The sequence below is a fragment of the Pituophis catenifer genome, unplaced genomic scaffold (assembly GCF_029215685.1).
Source record: "Pituophis catenifer annectens isolate HBS135680 unplaced genomic scaffold, rPitCat1.0.hap2 SCAF_1, whole genome shotgun sequence".
Classification (NCBI taxonomy): Eukaryota; Metazoa; Chordata; class Lepidosauria; order Squamata; family Colubridae; genus Pituophis; species Pituophis catenifer.
Genome location: NW_027256881.1, coordinates 195,617,244 through 195,635,312, shown reverse-complemented (window position 1 = coordinate 195,635,312; position 18,069 = coordinate 195,617,244). Strand labels below are relative to the sequence as shown.

The following is an 18,069-nucleotide window of genomic DNA, read 5'->3' as shown; positions in this document are numbered from 1 at the left end:
ATGGGGATGCTGCAACAGTTGTAGGTATGAGGACTGATCATAAACTTCTGGTGATATTTTATTTGAATAGTTGCTAAATGAATCATTGTTAAATCAATTGTTTTAATGTTGGAAATAAGAGATAAAGAAAATATAGACTATAGAAAAGACATATGAAAATGATAAAGATGTCACAAAAAACAACAATAAAGAGCGATAACCTGTTAGACGAGAACAATGATTTTGAGATTAATCTATCAAATCACTCTGCTCTATTGCAAGATTTGGAAGAGATGAACTTTATGGACCAAAATGAACAAATAGTCAAAAACATTCTTGAATCTACTACATCTATAGCACTACCGGAAAGACACTTTGTATAGTCAAAAATGTCTGATGAAACTATTGATTAAATGAAAAAATGATGGACAATGAAGAATACTGGAAGTTTCACTAATAAACTGGAATATGTTGAACATTGCAAGACTGTAAAAAACGTATCCAAGATGAAACACGTCAGTTTAACCTGAAGCTTCTGGAAAAGGCAACTGAAGAAAACAAAGGGATTAATAGAGCAAAATGCAAGTTTATAAATACAAGAAAGAAGTTTTTGCACTAAAACGTGAAGATAGCTATGTGTGTAGAACAAGACAGGAAATGTTAGAAATAATTGGAAAATTCTATTCAGAGCTACATAAAGATCAAGATCACGCAAAAGTAACAACACCCACAAAAGAGGAAATGCCAGATATCCAAGTAGAGGAAGTATCAAGTCCCACAAAATCAATGAAAAATGGCAAAGCTTCAGGAAATTACTGTGTTATGGCTAAATTGCTGAAAGCTGGTGGTCACAATTTACATAAGATACTAGCAAAGCTATGCTTGAGACGCATCAGAGAAGAAAAAATACCTGATGCATGGAAAAACGCTAAGTGATTCTTATACACAAGAAAGGAGTCAGGGATTATTTAAAAAACTATCGCCCAATAAGCCTTCTTTCAATAATATACAAGGTTTTCATCAAAATAATAGCAAAAAGAATATTAAGAACATTAAATGATGCACAGCCAAAGGAGCAGGCAAGCTTCAGAAGTGGTTACAGCTCAATGGATCACATCCATGTTGTTCAACAACTCATTGAAAGGCACAATGATTCCTCTGTGCATGATTTTCATTGGCTATGAAAAGGCATTGGACTCTGTATTCCAGCAAGCAATAATTAAGGCATTGCTGAACCAAGGCATAAACACTGCTTACAAAAACTTACTACAATCAATATATGAAAAAACAATGGCAACAAGTTGCCTTAATGATAAAGTAGAAATCAATATAGAACGAGGTGTACAACAAGGTGATACATTATCACCTATCCTTTTCTCAGCCTGCCTTGAAGAAGTATTTTGCAAACTAGACAGGGCAAAAGATGGAATAAAAATCACTATTTAAATCAATTAAGATTTGCAGACGTTGTTGTTCTCTTTTCACAAGACCCAGAAGACCTATAAGGGTATATATAAGAGGTGCACAAAGCAGGAGAACTATTTGGCTTAAAAATAAACCTGAAAAAGAGCCAGGTTATGTTTAATAAATTCACCAAAGGAAAATATATATATATCTGGAGAAGAACTAGACGTAGACCACTACATATACCTTGTCCAACAGATCTCAATGGAAGGTGATACAATAAAGGAAACTGAATAGCATGTTAAATGTGGTTGGCAGGCATTCAGCAAGCTAAGCATAGTTTTCAAGAACAACCTCCCCCTATGCCTGAAGTTTCTGATCAGTGTATGCTACCTGCCCTAACATATGTCAGTGAAACATCACAATCTCACAACCTCACAATCGATACAAAAACTACAATGGTGCAAAGAGCCATGGAAAGATACATGCTCAGCATTACAAGACAAGATAGAAAGACTTGCACATGGATTAGAGAACAAACAAAAGTATACAATAGCATCAAGACAGTAAAAGAATTGAAATGGAAATGAGCTGGTCACATAGCAAGAAGAACTGACAGCAGGTTGACAAAGCAGTCATAGAATGGCTCTCACTTGATAAAAAGCATCCATGAAAGAGACCTAAAACAAAATGGATCATGGATCGATGAGTAAGTATTGCAGGTCCAATTAGCAAAAAAAAAAAAAAAGCTCAGGACCATATTGCTTGGAAACATGCAGAAGAGGCCTTCATCCTTCAGTGGATAGACAATGGCTAAAATGATGATGATGATGATGATGATGATGATGATGATGATGATGATGGAGGAGGAGGTATGTAACATGTATGGAGATTTTTTTGGATTGATTTGCCAAAATCTGTTGGTTGAGGCGAAGTCCAAGCTCAGATTTTATTTATTACAGCCAATTTCTGCTGAATTGAGATACCCCAAATCTAGGGGTTTTTCTGTATTTCAATTTTTTGGCCCCTCCCCCCATTGCTTTAAAGGTTTGATAAAAATTCTGCAACTTTAAATGTAAGTTCCCTATGTAGCTCCAAGCCTAGTTCTATTATCTTTCTCCATATTGTTATAAAACAAAACAATATTCATTCAGGAAATTTTTATGGATTGATTTTTAAAGTTGTACATTGGTGTAATGTTAACATTTGCTTGGAGAGCAATTTACTTGTTACACTACACTTAACAATAGTAATTTCTTCTGCTAATATAGAAATAATGTTTTCTATCTCTGGAGTAATTCATTAAAAACTGAGATAAATTTTGGAAAGCTTGTTTTCTTTTTAAACTCTAAATGAAGAGGAATACCCAAATCAAGTGTAAATGTATCATCCAGCTAATGATATGTTTTGTGCTGACTTGATGGAAATTGCTTTTTTGTTAAACTATTGTTTATAAATAAGAAAGTTATTTTAAAAAATAATCATTCTGTTAACTGTTGAAAAACTGGTAGAAATAAGAAAGATTATTAACACTAATTTAAAACATCGTAATATATGATTAAATATAAATATCCTCCAAACAATTCCAAAAATTAATTAGATTGGACAGAATCTAATATGATTTGATTCAATGCAAAGGATTTCACAAATATTTATCTGCTTGCTTGATATTATGATCATGCTAAATATATCTATAAATGAAATTTACATTAGCAAGTAGTAAAAAATCTGAACTGAAGTTGTATCAAAGAAAAATTCATTTTTTGATTACAGAATCTTCCTACCTAATGAATAAATTAGGATTTCAGTGAATAAATTGTGTCTTCATGACTGGTGATAGAAATCCCCCCCCCCCAAAATCAAATCCTGCTTGTTTCTTTATTCTAGCTGTCAGGGACAGTTAGTTGCAACCTATTGCAAATAAATCCTGAAGCTATTACAGGATTTAACACTGAAATCTGTGAAGCCATCTCCATTTCATGTTAAAACTAGGGCCATATGCTTATTTCACGTGGTTCAACATCAGCTATTCCTTCTTTTCAGTCTTCATTTTTGCTTTAATATTTATTTGCCTATTGTGAGTTTTGGAGAATTTGAACATTTGCATATTTTAAGAACTTTTGGGTTTGTCTAATATAGATACTTTGTTTTTATTTATTTTACATTAATATGCTGCCTGGAATTCCAGGCCATGTACATGGGGTGGGAAGAGGACAGTTCTTCTTTTATCCCCAATATAGAATGAGGTAAAATCCAGTATAGTGTAATGGTTCATGTACTGGCCTAGAACAGGTTCAATTCCCCATTAGATATAAAAGCTGCCTGTCTGACTTTGAAAGCACTATTTTCTCCCAGACCTAGACAAGGAACACCTTTCTCCCAAACCACACTGGACTGCCAGAGATTGATTTGTGTTGACATCAACTACAACAAGAAAATTAAACTCAAAGAATATTTCAGATTTATCCAATAGACCCACGGCTGAGTCCAAATTATGTTACTCTGTGGTGATTCTCCTATTTGAATTAGTTTGACAGATTTTAAGAAGAATGTACATACCTGCAGAAGTTACACATTCTCTATTAAATTAAAAATAATAAATCTTCACCACTGTGTAGTTATATTTATACAATAATTACATAAATATGTACAACTAAAAAGAACATGTTACTACAATTTGATACATACTGGTGGAATAGTTTAAATTCAAAAGAAACTAGTGCCTTTTTTCCAGGACAGTAAAACCCAATGATAATCTGACAATCATTAATATGACAATCCTGTTTTCTAAAACATATCAATCCTACACTCCAAAATATAAACTTTTGAAATGGAATATTTTCTTACTTACATATTCAGGTTTTAATTTCTTGTCACCTCCTCGTACAGCCACTTTTTCTAATTTGTCTATAATGGGCATGATCATTTCCTCATCTTTTAGTCTAAGTTCTTCATGTATTATTTCAATGTCACGAACTGGCTCCACGCTTCCTTCAACATGTGTGATATCATCATCATCGAACGATCCTTTGTGGAAGCAAAAGTGGGTGGGTTAGGCAATATTCTTAGCTAACAACAATGCACAAAGTACCTAATATGTCACAAATGTAGTAGACACACATAGACGCACAAAACAAACCCAGGACAGGGGTAAAAATTAGACACAGCACAACCCAGTAGTTATGGCTACAAGGGCAGAACACAATTGATATTTTAAATTTTCCAGGGTTCTTTTTCGAGTCAATATCATCTCATAAGGTCTTAGAGCTGGCTGAAGAAAATTGTCTTTATACATCATTTGATAAACACAGTGGCTTAGAATAAAGTAAACATTGAAACTGTCAGGAAGTTCTGTCAAAGAATGGGGAAGTTCTCTAGTATAGTAATGGGTTTCCAAGGGAAACAGAATTTACGAAAAGAAAGGGGGGGCAAGGGCCTGAAATCATCTGGCAGACCTCTTCTCTGCTTCCAACTACTTTATCACTATGGTTCTGACGGTGATTAGATAATGAACCACTCAGACACACAATTTACACAGCAGCTAATTTCATCGGTCTGATTTGAGGGTATGGTTTTTAGGGGGCCATCAAAGAAGCAGATGAAGGTACATTTGTCATATATGAGTGACAACCATTCACACTAACTCAACAAAATGGTGCTGGCCCTTATTAGAAACACATGCTATTATCACATATTTAAAGTGCAGCTGAAGCCATAATTTCAAATTGCCAACTGGAAACATAAGGGTAAAACAACCAGATATTACTGAAGCATGTGTACTGACTTTATGCCCTTCTGAAGACATAATGTGGCAACATAATTCAACTGGGATACTCTTGAGTTATCAATAAAGAATCGTACGAAAACAAAAATTAAACATTTATTAATAGCAAACTATAATTTAAATGGTAGGCTTTATTCATGAATAATTCATGACAAAAAAATTTTGACACCATGTAATAGCAGAATCAACCCACTAACTTCAGGCACAATGTTTTAAACACAATTTAGCATGGTTACAACATTTTTAGTGTTGCCAATTATAATAACCTCCTGATTAAAAAAAAAAAATCTTGTGACCCAATTCTTTTTTCTAATTGAATTTGGATCATGAAATTTAATGCTGTACTCTGAAACACCTAGGCTGCATGAAAACAAAACCTCCCATGTATTTCTGAAAAGATGTCAGCCACATGTCAGGCCAATTCATGTCACCTTCTCTTTGTGTGAGGAATATCACAGTGTCTTCATTTTGAAAACTATGCATGGTAAAACTAATCTTTTCCCTTCTAATTATATGACTGAAAAATACAGATAGCAGCTTGTCATCTGGTATTTTTTTTTCCTAAAAACATTGTGAGGTACAATTTTTTCCTGACATTGCTTAGCTGAGTTCAAGTGGCCACATATGCCTTCACATGTCAATATTAATTCTTTGAAGTGTTTATTTTAGATCTTTTAATGCTTACAACCAGGACTGATTAATCTGACTAATTTATTTTGCAGTAATTGCATTTTCAAAATATCTGAAAAGAGACCCATCAGGTAAAATAATATCTGATGATGATGACGACAACAACGTTGATGATGACGATGACAACAACGTTTTGCATTCCCCACCTTGTTCCTACTTTACAGCAATCATTTCCTTCCTTCTCAGGCTCTAGGTTGTATTTTATTACCCCTTCACCATAATAGTAAAAGGAAGTATTTAGGTGTATTCTTGTCACTTTACCATATTCATCCTATGATTGATTTTTTTTTTGTACATATTTGAGAATTTTTTAGACACATGTTTTATTCCAACTTTGTATGGATTTACATTTAACATTTTAATCATTCAAAGAGCTGTTGGTATCTTGGCAAAATTGAGGAAGTGCTTTTACTTTACATCCAATTTTAGCGGGGGCCTGATGGAAGTAAGGTCAGAACTTTAAAAGAATTTCAAAGAAAAATAAAGAGTTGCAAAAAATATGTAAGGAAAGACACATTTGATTGATTTACAGGAAATTAATTAATGCATGTAATAAATTAAATTAATAGAGTTGCTCTTTGATATTTATTTAATTTTAATTTAGGAAGATCAGTTACATAATTTGCTTTATCCCAGAATTTAGTAAACTCCACTTAATCAAATTGTTTGAAATATGTTTTATAAACATAACTATAATTAATAATCATTTACCACCTAGATTAGAAAAGACTTTTCTTTCTTAAATTCAATTAAAATCTGCTTTTTTCTAACCCAAACCGTTATTTCACATCCTCTACCACTCTGAACTAATGAAGAAAAACTCTAAACCTTCTTTTATGTGGTATCTTTTAAGATAGGGGTGTCAAACACAATCCCATCGTGGGCCATATTAGAATTTTGTTTGCCTTTGGGGGGGCCAGGATGGGCGTGGCTGGTCATCGTGGCTGACTGGCTGGGCAGGGTGGCACAGGCCAGTCCCTCGCCATCTCCAGGACAGCCCCAAGGGACAACTCTGGGTCTATCGCGGGCCGGATCCATCCCACGGGCCGCCTGTTTGACACCCCTACTTTAAGAGATCAATTAGTTTGATTTGATTTATATGCCGCCCTTCTCCGGAGACTCAGGGTGGCTTACAATGCTTTTAAGCAATAGCCTTCATACTTTTGTATATACCTGCTTAGTAGGGCTTTTGCCCCCCCCCCAAGCGGTGTTCTATTTTATACAAAGTCAGCTATTGCCCCCACAAACCGGGTCCTCATTATATATAGAATTATATCCTCATTCCTCTTCGCTTTCCCATCCTTTTCTCTTTTCAAGTATAAACATTCCCAAGCCTTTCAAACTCTTTTTGTAAGCCAGTTTCTAGTGTCAATTCCTTCTCTTCACTAAACCTATTCCAGGTTGTGTGAAAACTACTTAAGGAAACACAGTATCAAAATACACATTCAACTTACTTAGCTACAAACTGGTATTAACTAACTGTTATTTAAAATTATATTTTAAAACTGATCAATCAGAATGTGCCCAGATTAACTAATAATAGTGACTGGATTGAAAACTATGATCTCTCTAGGGAAAAAAGCCAAAGATTTATTTTAAACCTAAAATTTCACTATTCACATATAAAAAGAGGAAATGAATCTACCATCACCTTGAAAAAATAATCACTATGATTTTAGCTTTCCATGCACCCAGAAGTACAATTCCAGTTACTGATCAAATAAAAATTGTACTTGCAATATCTAGTTGCCCACACTGCTTTCCACCCATACAGATTTGAATATGATATTCTTCCCAGTATATAGTACATGACACTATAATGCTGTTACTTACCATTTAAATTTTATTCACTTTTCTAACAAATGTCTCACATATAAGCCTGTCTCAGAAAATTCTTTTAAATATGTTCTCCCTTAAATAAGAGTACAATTGTATACATATTTTTGTACTTGCATTTTTAAAAACGAAGTATAATTTAAAGGGACTGATAATGAAGATTTCAGAAGAGATACCACATGATAGTTTCAGCACGTTACACTTAAATATTAAGCTGCACAAAAATGATAATTTCCCAGTGCCTTTGTATGACAGAGGTAGAGTCTCCAGTCTGTGTGCCGAATATGGCTCTTGAGTTTATTTATCTAGCCACCCTTATTATTGTATACACAAAAATGTGAAATCACAGCTGCCAGTTCTCTAGCTGGTTTTGGCCTTCATTTGCATTGAGTACTTCCCAAGAACCTGGGATGTTGTAATATATCACCGGAGTATACGTGCGGATCCAAGCAGCATGGCCTTTTGTAATTGACAGATGGAAATTCTGCCAATGTGCATATTTTTAAGTACCCAGTATGGCGCCCAGTGTTCCAATACCCATGGAACCACCATAGTCAGCTTATTAAATCTTAAACCTTTTAATTACTTTTGCTTTCTTTTGCCCTAGGCATTCTATTCTATTTGCAGGTCTTTGTATTTTGTGATTTTTCTCTAGTTCTTTCTCTTCTATTCTGCTGTCTCCAGGTACTGCAATGTCCACTAACCAGAGCTTTTCTCCTTCTTATTGACAATTGTTAAGTCTAAGTTATTATGTGGCAGGTTTTTTTTTTTAATTGCACCCAAGGAACCTATTATTATTAATCTAAAACAGCCTATCCTACAACCTCTCCTAATTCAAAGTTCTATGATTGGCTCTAAAATGTTTCCAATTAGTCTGCATGAAATATTCCTTTAGAATAGACTATATATTTTTGTTTGCTTTTTTGAAGGCTGTTTCACAGTCTTAAAGACCGCTCTCATCTGTTTCACTTCAACAACAGTCCGGATATCATTTTCCTATTACACAATAACAGGAGCATGGTTTCTGCAGGTATTTACATATTCTTCTACCCTGCTTCTTCCCATGTTTTAACACAATATAAATTCCATCTATATTTTATCGACACCCTTTAAATGAATGCCTTGGTATTATTTTACAATATGCACATACTTCTTCCATTTCTTATACCGTCCATATGACAATTATTTCAAAACATCCAGGGATTTTGTCAATGCTTATGTTATACCTGTCAAGATCTGATGACTCTATGTTATGTATTCCTCTGAACAGAACCACTACACTTAGTTACAGGCTATCATCAACCAATTCATTCTCTTGCTAAAATCAAGTCATCCAATTACTCCTTGACTAATCAAGGCTGTTTTGGCTTTTTCTTTTTTCAAAAGGTACTCAACAGCATAAACAGTTCACTTACAAGAAATGGAAAGGGGCTAATCAGCAGAATTATTGTTTTGCTGCTACAATTTGCAGTATTTAAATGCAGTTGCTGATTGGACTGAAAGTTTTATGATACAGCAAAGGAAACTAGTTTGACTTAAATATGAAGCTGCCTATGTCTTGCCTACTGAAGGAAAGAAATGCAGAAAACTAGAATGTTTGCAGCAATTCACTTTTTATATTTATGTATCTAAGCAAATGTTAAAATATATAAAACAGATATGAATGTTCTTAATTTTCTAGGCATACTTATCGTTCCATCTTTTCTAATTTTCTGATTTTACGTTCATGTTTCTACCACAAACAGACTCTCCCTTTTGTTTCTAACACACTGAGGCTCAGAATTTAATAATCCAAGTACTACAGCAGCAGTTAATTTATTGATTAATCAATAAATATCAAGAGACTATAAAAACAATACTGAAAAAGCTAAAACATATTTTTTCTATCATCTCCCTTGTGGAACTCCCCAATGTATCCTAGATTTCAAAAAGGACCTCCTAGGCCCATGATGGTGAACCTATGGCATGCGTGCCAGAAGTGGCACGCAGAGCCCTCTCTGTGGGCACGCGCGGCATTGCTAGCTGCTCTTCTGGTTTCCAGCAGATGCATGTACGCCGGCCAGCTGGGCTTTGTGCACGCTGGAGCACTGGAAACCCAAAGACCAGCTGACTGGTCTGAATGCGTGTGCCGGAAACCAGAAGAGCGGCTAGCAAGTGCTCATGCACACACCGGCTACCTGGTCTTCGGGTTTCCAGTGCTCCAGCACACATGAAGACCAACTGGCTAGCATGTGCATGCGCACTTGCCAGCTGGTCTTTGGGTTCCCAGCGCTCCGGCACACAGCACGTTCCTGTTTGGCCACTTGGTGCCAAAAAGGTTCGCCATCACTGTGCTAGGCAATCAACTCTTATACAGAGTATAGTTTACCATCAAAGAAAATATGTACAATGTACTCATAGCAACATATTGCCACATGTACCCAGCCATTCTGTGAACAGAACTTCATGATACTTCCCATACCTTTTCACAGAATCAGGTTTTTCAAACCATGCTATAAAGAAAACCTTTCTAAGGTGTTGAGGCATGTAAATTGTTAAATACATTTCAGTCTGGAAAATGTATTTATTCTCTGCCAGTCACTTCAAGAATTAGCACATTTAAGAGATGCTATGCTATCTTGAGCAGCAACATCCAGGACCCTTTCTCTCTGAAGCTTTTCTTGGCTTTCAGGTCAGCTTGAACTGGGAATTGAACAGAAAATTTTTCATTGTACAATGACGTTTGTAACTGAAACAGCCCAAGTGTGAGAAGGCTTGTTGAAAATCTGCTCTTCAAACAACTTTGGTGATAAGAATCTTCAAGCAACAATTAAATACTTTGTAAGGTCTTTACATTTCTCAGGAGAAACTGCTTGCCTGATGAACTTTAGCTCTTTCTGTAATGCCTATGGTTCTCTGAAGTGGTCAACACTGGTCCCCAAATGAGATGGGACTGTGTAAAGGGTTGATGTTATATTATTAGGGTTAGTTGTAGCATTTTAGTCAAAGTAGTATTTATTGTTTTCATACAATTAATGTTTGGGGGTCAAACTATCTGAAACTTCATGAGGGGGTTGATGAGCTGAAGAATTTGGGGACCCCTCACTTAAATAGTCCTCTCTCTTTTCTTCCTGTCCACTTACCTCTCCCTTCTCTTCTGCTCCTAATTTTGTTTTCCTCTATTTCCATCCTTTCCCAGCACAGCTACTTTCATGCACCTACCTACATAAATAGAAACATAAAGAGCTGCACTGCTCCACGATATGAATTGATGCTTAAAGTTATGAATGTAATTCTAATGACTCTGCATTATCTAAATAAGAAAACATGAGACAGACACTTAAAAGTTTAAAGAAGAAACACCAGCAGAAAAACATACCAACTATGTAACAAAAATAAGTATTAAGATGGTGGATGTGCCCCAAGATAAAAAAAATTTGGCTTAAAATTAAAAATTGGCTGGAGGAAATTACCCAATTAAAAATGGAATTTAAACCAGAACTCTATTTATTAGTAATAATTAACCCAAAAATAGACAAATCTTTACAATATCTAATACTCCATATATTAACGGCAGCAAGGATTACCGTCACATATGGATGGAAACAAAATAAAGTACCAGAAGAGGAAACAGTAATTCGAAAAATTCTACAATGTGCAGAAATGGATAAGATGACGCTGGAAATTAAGGAGAGGGAAGAGTTGGAATATTATAGAGTGTGGAACAAACTATATGATTGGTTAGAAAAAAGAAATCAAAATAATAATTTGAAATGTTAATTTAATCGGATTAAAACTATGAAGTGTAAATTACTGAATAGTGTTAACCGGATAATGATGGTTTTGTAAATAGATACTAATGTAAATATAAGTACGTAGATGAACGAGTGAATAAGAATAGAGAATATATATCCATGTCGATACAGTAAGCTGTAAAATAATATATGATATGTTATGTTTTTTACATGTTTTTAATGTGTTTTTGTTTTTTGTTGTTTTTCTTTACTTTGTTTTTTAAAACTTAAAAATTCAATAAAAATTATTTTTAAAAAAAGTATTAAGAAATTCAGTGAACTGATAAGATGACATACATTAATACATTCATTAATGAAAGGGCAAATTAAGAAGTATTGGGAAAGAAGGATCTCTCTTCTATGATTTATAAGTGATAGACGTGATCCATGCAAAATAGATATCTAGTCTTGATTAGAATAAAACTATCTGCAGACACTTGAAAGATAATTGTTTTCATCTTCCTTTTTCCTCTCAAGCAACAGGCCAGTAATTAAACTTTTTAAAGAAGTTTAAATGTGCAGATAGGTGAGTAGCCTTAGACATGATGTGTTTTGTAGTTTTTCTTTTTATCTGTTGCTTTTAGCAAGTTTTAGCTGGCAGATTTGATTCTGCGAGTTGGGCAGCAATATAAATTAAATAAATACATCTTGGGATCGTAGGAGGCTTTATTTCCTTTCTTTAATAAGGCACAAATCACCAGGCTCAAATTATCACATTTCGGACACATTACACAAAGAATGTCTTCTAGAGAAGACTCTGATGCTGGAAAAAGTTAAGAAGAAGAGGATGACCAAGAGCAAGGTGGATGAACTCAGATACAGTGATGATGGGTGCACCATTCGAAGACCGGAAGGAGCAGGTTAGAATAAGATCATCAAGTATGTACAATGTTCCATTCTGAACCTTGGAATTGGAATTAGCCACACTGCCTGGAATCTTTGAATCCAAATAATTTGATTCTGTAAATTGATGTTGTTTACCTGGAAGTAAATCTGACGGTATAATTTTCTGGGATTTAAAGAAATCAGGGCTTTAATTCTTAATCATAATTCTTCTTTCTCAGAGCAATATAACTATGTTAAATTTAGCTACAGATGAAACATCACCACAGTCCAAAATTTATCTGAAATTAGGAAGGAACCCAAAATATTCAAAGTTTCATGGCTTCATTCCAAAAACTCATCATTTCTATAAAAATAATGTACTTCTATAAATGACAAAATATTAAAACTTTTTGTTGGTTTGTTCCATAATCTGGAACAGTTTATATCAGTATCAGAGAGGAAATGAATTAAAAAACAAACAAACAAACAAATATATACAGTTCCCAAAGCTGGTACTACAAGGATAAAGTACAAACTGGGGGTTACATACTAATCTAACCTCAATTATTGTTATTCCAAATCTTTGGGTTTTTTTAACAAGTTTGATCCCTTCTACTCATCCTTAATGGTCCCCTTCATTTAGAAAAGTTACCTCTGTGGTAGGCAAACAGCTCTGAGTTGGACAATTTTGGAAGTTTCCAGCTTGCATGTTTGTAAAATACAACAGTGTTATGGATTGCTGTCTCCTATTGTTTCCACAAGCCTTACATCTTATAGCAGATCAGGGTCACTTTTTAAGATTAACTCTAAAGTGGCCTTTTCCTTATTGTTTCAGGGAGAGACCACTATAGAGTTAATCTTAAAAAGTGACCCTGAAGCATAATCATCTTTGTTGCTTTTCAATTGCTAAGCCGTGTCTGACTCTTTGCAACCACATGGACCATAGCACGCCATTGTCCTCTGTCCTCCACTGTCTCCCAGAGTTTGTCCAAATTCATGTTCATAATCATCTAGGGACTTAAAAACTCTGGCTTTCAAGTCATAGCCTTGACATCAATGTATCCAATCTATGTAAGGGAAATTGAAGCCCCTTAATATTACAAAAAAACTTTATTTGTGTCTTCCTAATTTCCCAAGGGTACAGTTTAAAAGCTGCTTGTCTTCTTTTTTGATATTATATGCTAAAAGCTAGGTTATAAGTAGAGTCTGTCCCTTGTATAAGTTTCGCTTATCTACTAAAGTTCTCCAGTACGTAACAAATCTAAGCCTTCTACCTGATATTACCCCCTCATCTATTGAGAGGTTGAGCATTATCCGTCTAGCGAGCTCAGTGTGTACAGCAGGTAGCATTTCTTGGAAAACTCCCTTTGGCAATATTGGACTTTTGGTCTGCTTCCTAATAATTTATCTTTAATAATTAACTATATTTCCCTATATAACAGAATAAGAGTTGGAAGGGATCTTGGAGGTCTTCTAGTCCAATCCCCTGCTCAAGCAGAAAACCCTATATCATTTCAGACAAATCGTTGTCCAAGCTCTTCTTAAAAATTTCCAGTGTTGGAATACCCACAATTTCTGGAGGCAAGTCGTTCCTGATTACCGTATTTTTCGGAGTATAAGACGCACTTCCCCCCCCCCAAAAAAAAGAGGATGGAAATGTTGATGCGTCTTATACACCGAATACAGCCATTTTTGGCCTCCCGAAACTCCGCCCATCCCATTTTTGAGAAAAATGGGCCCGTTTTTCGCAGAAACAGGGTGCACAGAGGGTTTGGGAGGCCTGCAGAGTACTCCTGGGGACTCGGGAGGGCAAAAATGTGGGCATTTTTGCCCTTCCCAGCCCCCAGGAGCACTCTGCAGGCCTCCCAAACCCTCTGTGTACCCCATTTTTTGCAAAAATGGGCCTGTTTTGCAAAAAATGGGGTGCGCAGAGGGTTTGGGAGGCCTGCAGAGTGCTCCTGGGGGAGGGCAAAACCCTTTTTTTTTTCTTACTTACCTCTTCAAAATCTTAGTGCGTCTTATACACCAGTGCGTCTTATAGTCCGAAAAATATGGTAATTGTTCTAACTGTCAGGAAATTTCTCCTCAGTTCAAGTTTGATTCTCTCCTTGACTAGTTTCCATCCCTTGCTTCTTGTCTTTCCTTCAGGTACTTTAGAAAATAGGATGCCCACTTCTTTGTGGCAGCTCCTTAGATACTGAAACACTGCTATCACCAGAAAATATATTTGCCTATCACAAACCCCATCTGTCTAACAATTCAATCATCCGGAGCCAAAATCTTCTACTTCCAGAGTGTCCTCAGTACGACAGCTTACGAGTTCATCACCCTCATACACCCTCTTTTACCCTTGAATACCCTGGTAGCTCAGCAGACTAAAGCACTGTTATTAACATCAGCTGCCTGCAATTACTGCAAGTTCAAATCTCACCAGGCTCAAGGTTGACTCAGCCTTCCATCCTTTCTAAGGTAGGTAAAATGAGGACCCAGATTGTGGGGGCAATAAGCTGACTTTGTATAAAATATACAAAAATATGAAGGCTATTGCTTAACACATTGTAAGCCGCCCTGAGTCTCCGGAGAAGGGCGGCATATAAATCAAATAAAAAAAAAATTGTGTTCTCCAACATCCTGGTTCTTCTTGACAATATGGGAGTTGCATTCCTGGGAAGGGATGAAACTATTACATCTGAGTTCTCTATATTTCTCTGGCTAGTTAAGAATCTCCAGTTCAGCCACTTTAGTTAAAGGGAATGGACTTGCTCTCCATGATCCAGAAGTTCATCACACTAAGCACATATAAAACCCTATATGTGCAACTTATCAATAAAGAGGAAATTCTACATTCAAGAAGTGCTGTGAATTTTACCGTATGATGATTAACACTGCCGTTAGAATAGAATAACAGAGTTGGAAGGGACCTTAGAGGTCTTCTAGTCCCACCCCCTGATTAGGCAAGAAATCCTACACCACTTCAGACAAATGGTTATCTAATCTCTTCTTAAAAACATCCAGTGTTGGAGCATTTATAACTTCTGGAAGCAAGTTGTTCCACTGATTAATTGTTCTGTCAGGAAATTTCTCCTTAGTTCTAGGTTGTTTCTCTCCTTGATTAGTTTCCACCCATTGCTTCTTGTGAAACCCTCAGTGCTTTTGAGAATAGTTTGACTCCCTCGGAACACTGCTATCATGTCACCCCTAGTCCTTCTTTTCATTAAACTAGACATACCCAGTTTCAGCAACCATTCTTTATGTTTTAGCCTCAAGTCCCCTAATCATCTTTATTACTCTTCTCTACACTCTTTCTAGAGTCTCAACATCTTTTTAACATCGTGGCAACCAAAACTGGATGCAGTATTCCAAGTGTGGCCTTACCAAGGCATTATAAAGTGGTATTAACACTTCACGTGATCTTGATTCTATCCCCGTTTATGCAGCCTAGAACTGTGTTGGCTTTTTTGACAGCTGCTACACACTTCTGGCTCATATTTAAATGGTTGTCCACTAGGACTCCAAGATCCCTCTCACAGTCACCACTATTGAGCAAAGAACCACATATACTATACCTGTGCATTTTGTTTTTCTTGACTAAATGTAGAACCTTACTTTTTTCACCGTTGAATTTCATTTTGTTAGATAGCGCCCTATGTTCAAGTCTGTCAAGATCCTTCTGTATCTTAAGCCTATCTTCCGGAGTGTTGGCTATTCCTGCTAGCTTGGTGTCGTCTGCAAATTTGATGAGTTCCCCATCTATCCCCTCTTCCAAATCATTGATGAATATGTTGAAGAGTACTGGGCCTAAAACAGAGCCCTGGGGTACCCCACTGCATACCTCCCTCCATGTAGATGCAGTTCCATTGAGGACTACATGTTGAGTGTGGTTGGTCAGCCATTTACGAATTCATCTGGTGGTGATGCTGTCTAACCCACATTTTTCTATTTTATTAAATAGTAGGTTATGGTCTACTTTGTTAAATGCCTTACTGAAATCCAAGTAAATTATATCGACAGCATTCCTCTGGTCCACTAATTTTGTCACTTTGTCAAAGAATGCAATAAAATTAGTCTGGCATGATCTGTTTTTGACAAACCCATGTCAGCTTTTGGTTATTATTTTGTTTGCTTCTAGGTGTTCACTGATTCATTGCTTGATTATCTTTTCCAGAACCTTCCCTGGTATTGAGGTCAGGCTGATAGGTCTTTATTTTCCTGGATCTATTTTTTTTCCTTTTTTGAATATGAGAACTACATCTGCTCTTTTCCTGGAGCACTGTTCCTCAGTGCTCCAGGATTTTTGAAAGATATAGTTCAGTGGTTCTGAGATCACATCTGCCAGTTCCTTCAGAACCTTGAGGTATAATCCATCTGGTCCTGATGATTTGAACTCATCTAGGATAGACAGGTGCTCACTTATCATTTTCTTCCCTATTTTAACTTGTGTTCCTAATCTGTTTTTTTTTTTTGGTGCTGTTTTTGATAGGTTGGACTGTTTTTTCCCTTTGTGTAAAGACAGATGCAAAAAACAAGTTAAATAGTTCTGCTTTCTCCCTGTTGCTTGTCATCTTCTTGCCACTTTCTCCCAGCAATGGACCAATTGTTTCCTTGACTTTTTTCTTGTTTTTAACATATTGGAAGAAGCTTTCTTGGTTATTTTTTACTTTTGTCGCAAGCCTTGTTCGTTGTGAGCCTTGGCTTTCCTCACTTCATCTTTGCAGGCTCAGGCTATTTGCTGATATTCTGCCTTAGTTATGTGCCCCTTTTTCCACTTTTTATACTTGTCCTTTTTAGTCATTCAATTTGTCAGAGAGTTCTTTATGCAGCCATGCTGGTTTCTTTTGAGAGCTGTTATTTTTCTTCTTCATTGGTATTGTGCTAGACTGGGCTTTTATAATCTCACTTTTCAAAATTTGCCAAGCTTCTTGAGTTGTTTTCCCCTTGAGAATTCTCATCCATGGAATTCTTCCCAAGCTCTCTCTAAGTTTATTGAAATTAGCCCTCTTAAAGTCCAAGACCCTAATTTGACTTTGTTCTATTACTTGTGCTTACATAATGTTAAATTTCAATGTTGCATGATCACTCCCCCCCAAGGTTCCTGTAGCTTCAACACCTTCTATCATTTCATCTCTGTTAGTGACTGAGAATTAAGTCCAATATGCGTGATCCCCTTGTTCCCTTTCCTTCCCGTCAGCTTTTCGTTTTGTGATAATAGATATGTATGGAAGATGGCGTTGCAAAATATATCAAAGAATTTAAGGTTAAATTGTGTAATCTGCACACAGAAGTTAGAAGTATTATAATAGCAGTTTTTGTAGCTAAATTACTCAACAACCTAAAGTGAAAAATGGAAGTGACTGACTAACAGCTTTGAAATAAAGCATTTTTCAAATAGTTTGCAACTTCAATTCCATAGTGCTTCATAAAACATTAACTGGTTGTAATCATTTGCAGTGTAATTGTGGACATTTATATGCTTTTCTTATGCACAGAACATAGCTATTAGAGTTGAATGGTGATGGTGTGAAGTATAGGTTAGATTGGGTGAAATTAAAGTAAATTACTCGGGGATGTGGAATTCTGAAAATAGAAACAGTCAATGATTTGCAACCTTCTTGATGATCAGCTTCACAGAACCCTAAATGGCAAGAACTTACATATTTTAAAGTTAACTAGTTTTTTTAATATTATGTATAAATATAGTTTAAATGAAAGTGTTGACTTTGAAAATTATTATTTTCTTTGGTTTATCAGTCTCCTTAGCCTAAGATTTTTTTCATTAAA

The 18,069-nt window shown here is 35.8% G+C and overlaps 1 protein-coding gene across 4 annotated transcripts in view; it reads right to left on the bottom strand.

The window, feature by feature from the left end:
• Positions 1-18,069, bottom strand: part of OLA1 (Obg like ATPase 1) — a 101,173-nt gene that overhangs the window by 55,715 nt on the left and 27,389 nt on the right. For all 4 annotated transcript variants that reach the window (XM_070956896.1, XM_070956895.1, XM_070956897.1 and 1 more), the window contains exon 5: positions 4,235-4,410. In XM_070956896.1, coding sequence (XP_070812997.1) covers positions 4,235-4,410 — 176 coding nt within the window. The remainder of the gene's footprint in view (positions 1-4,234; positions 4,411-18,069) is intronic.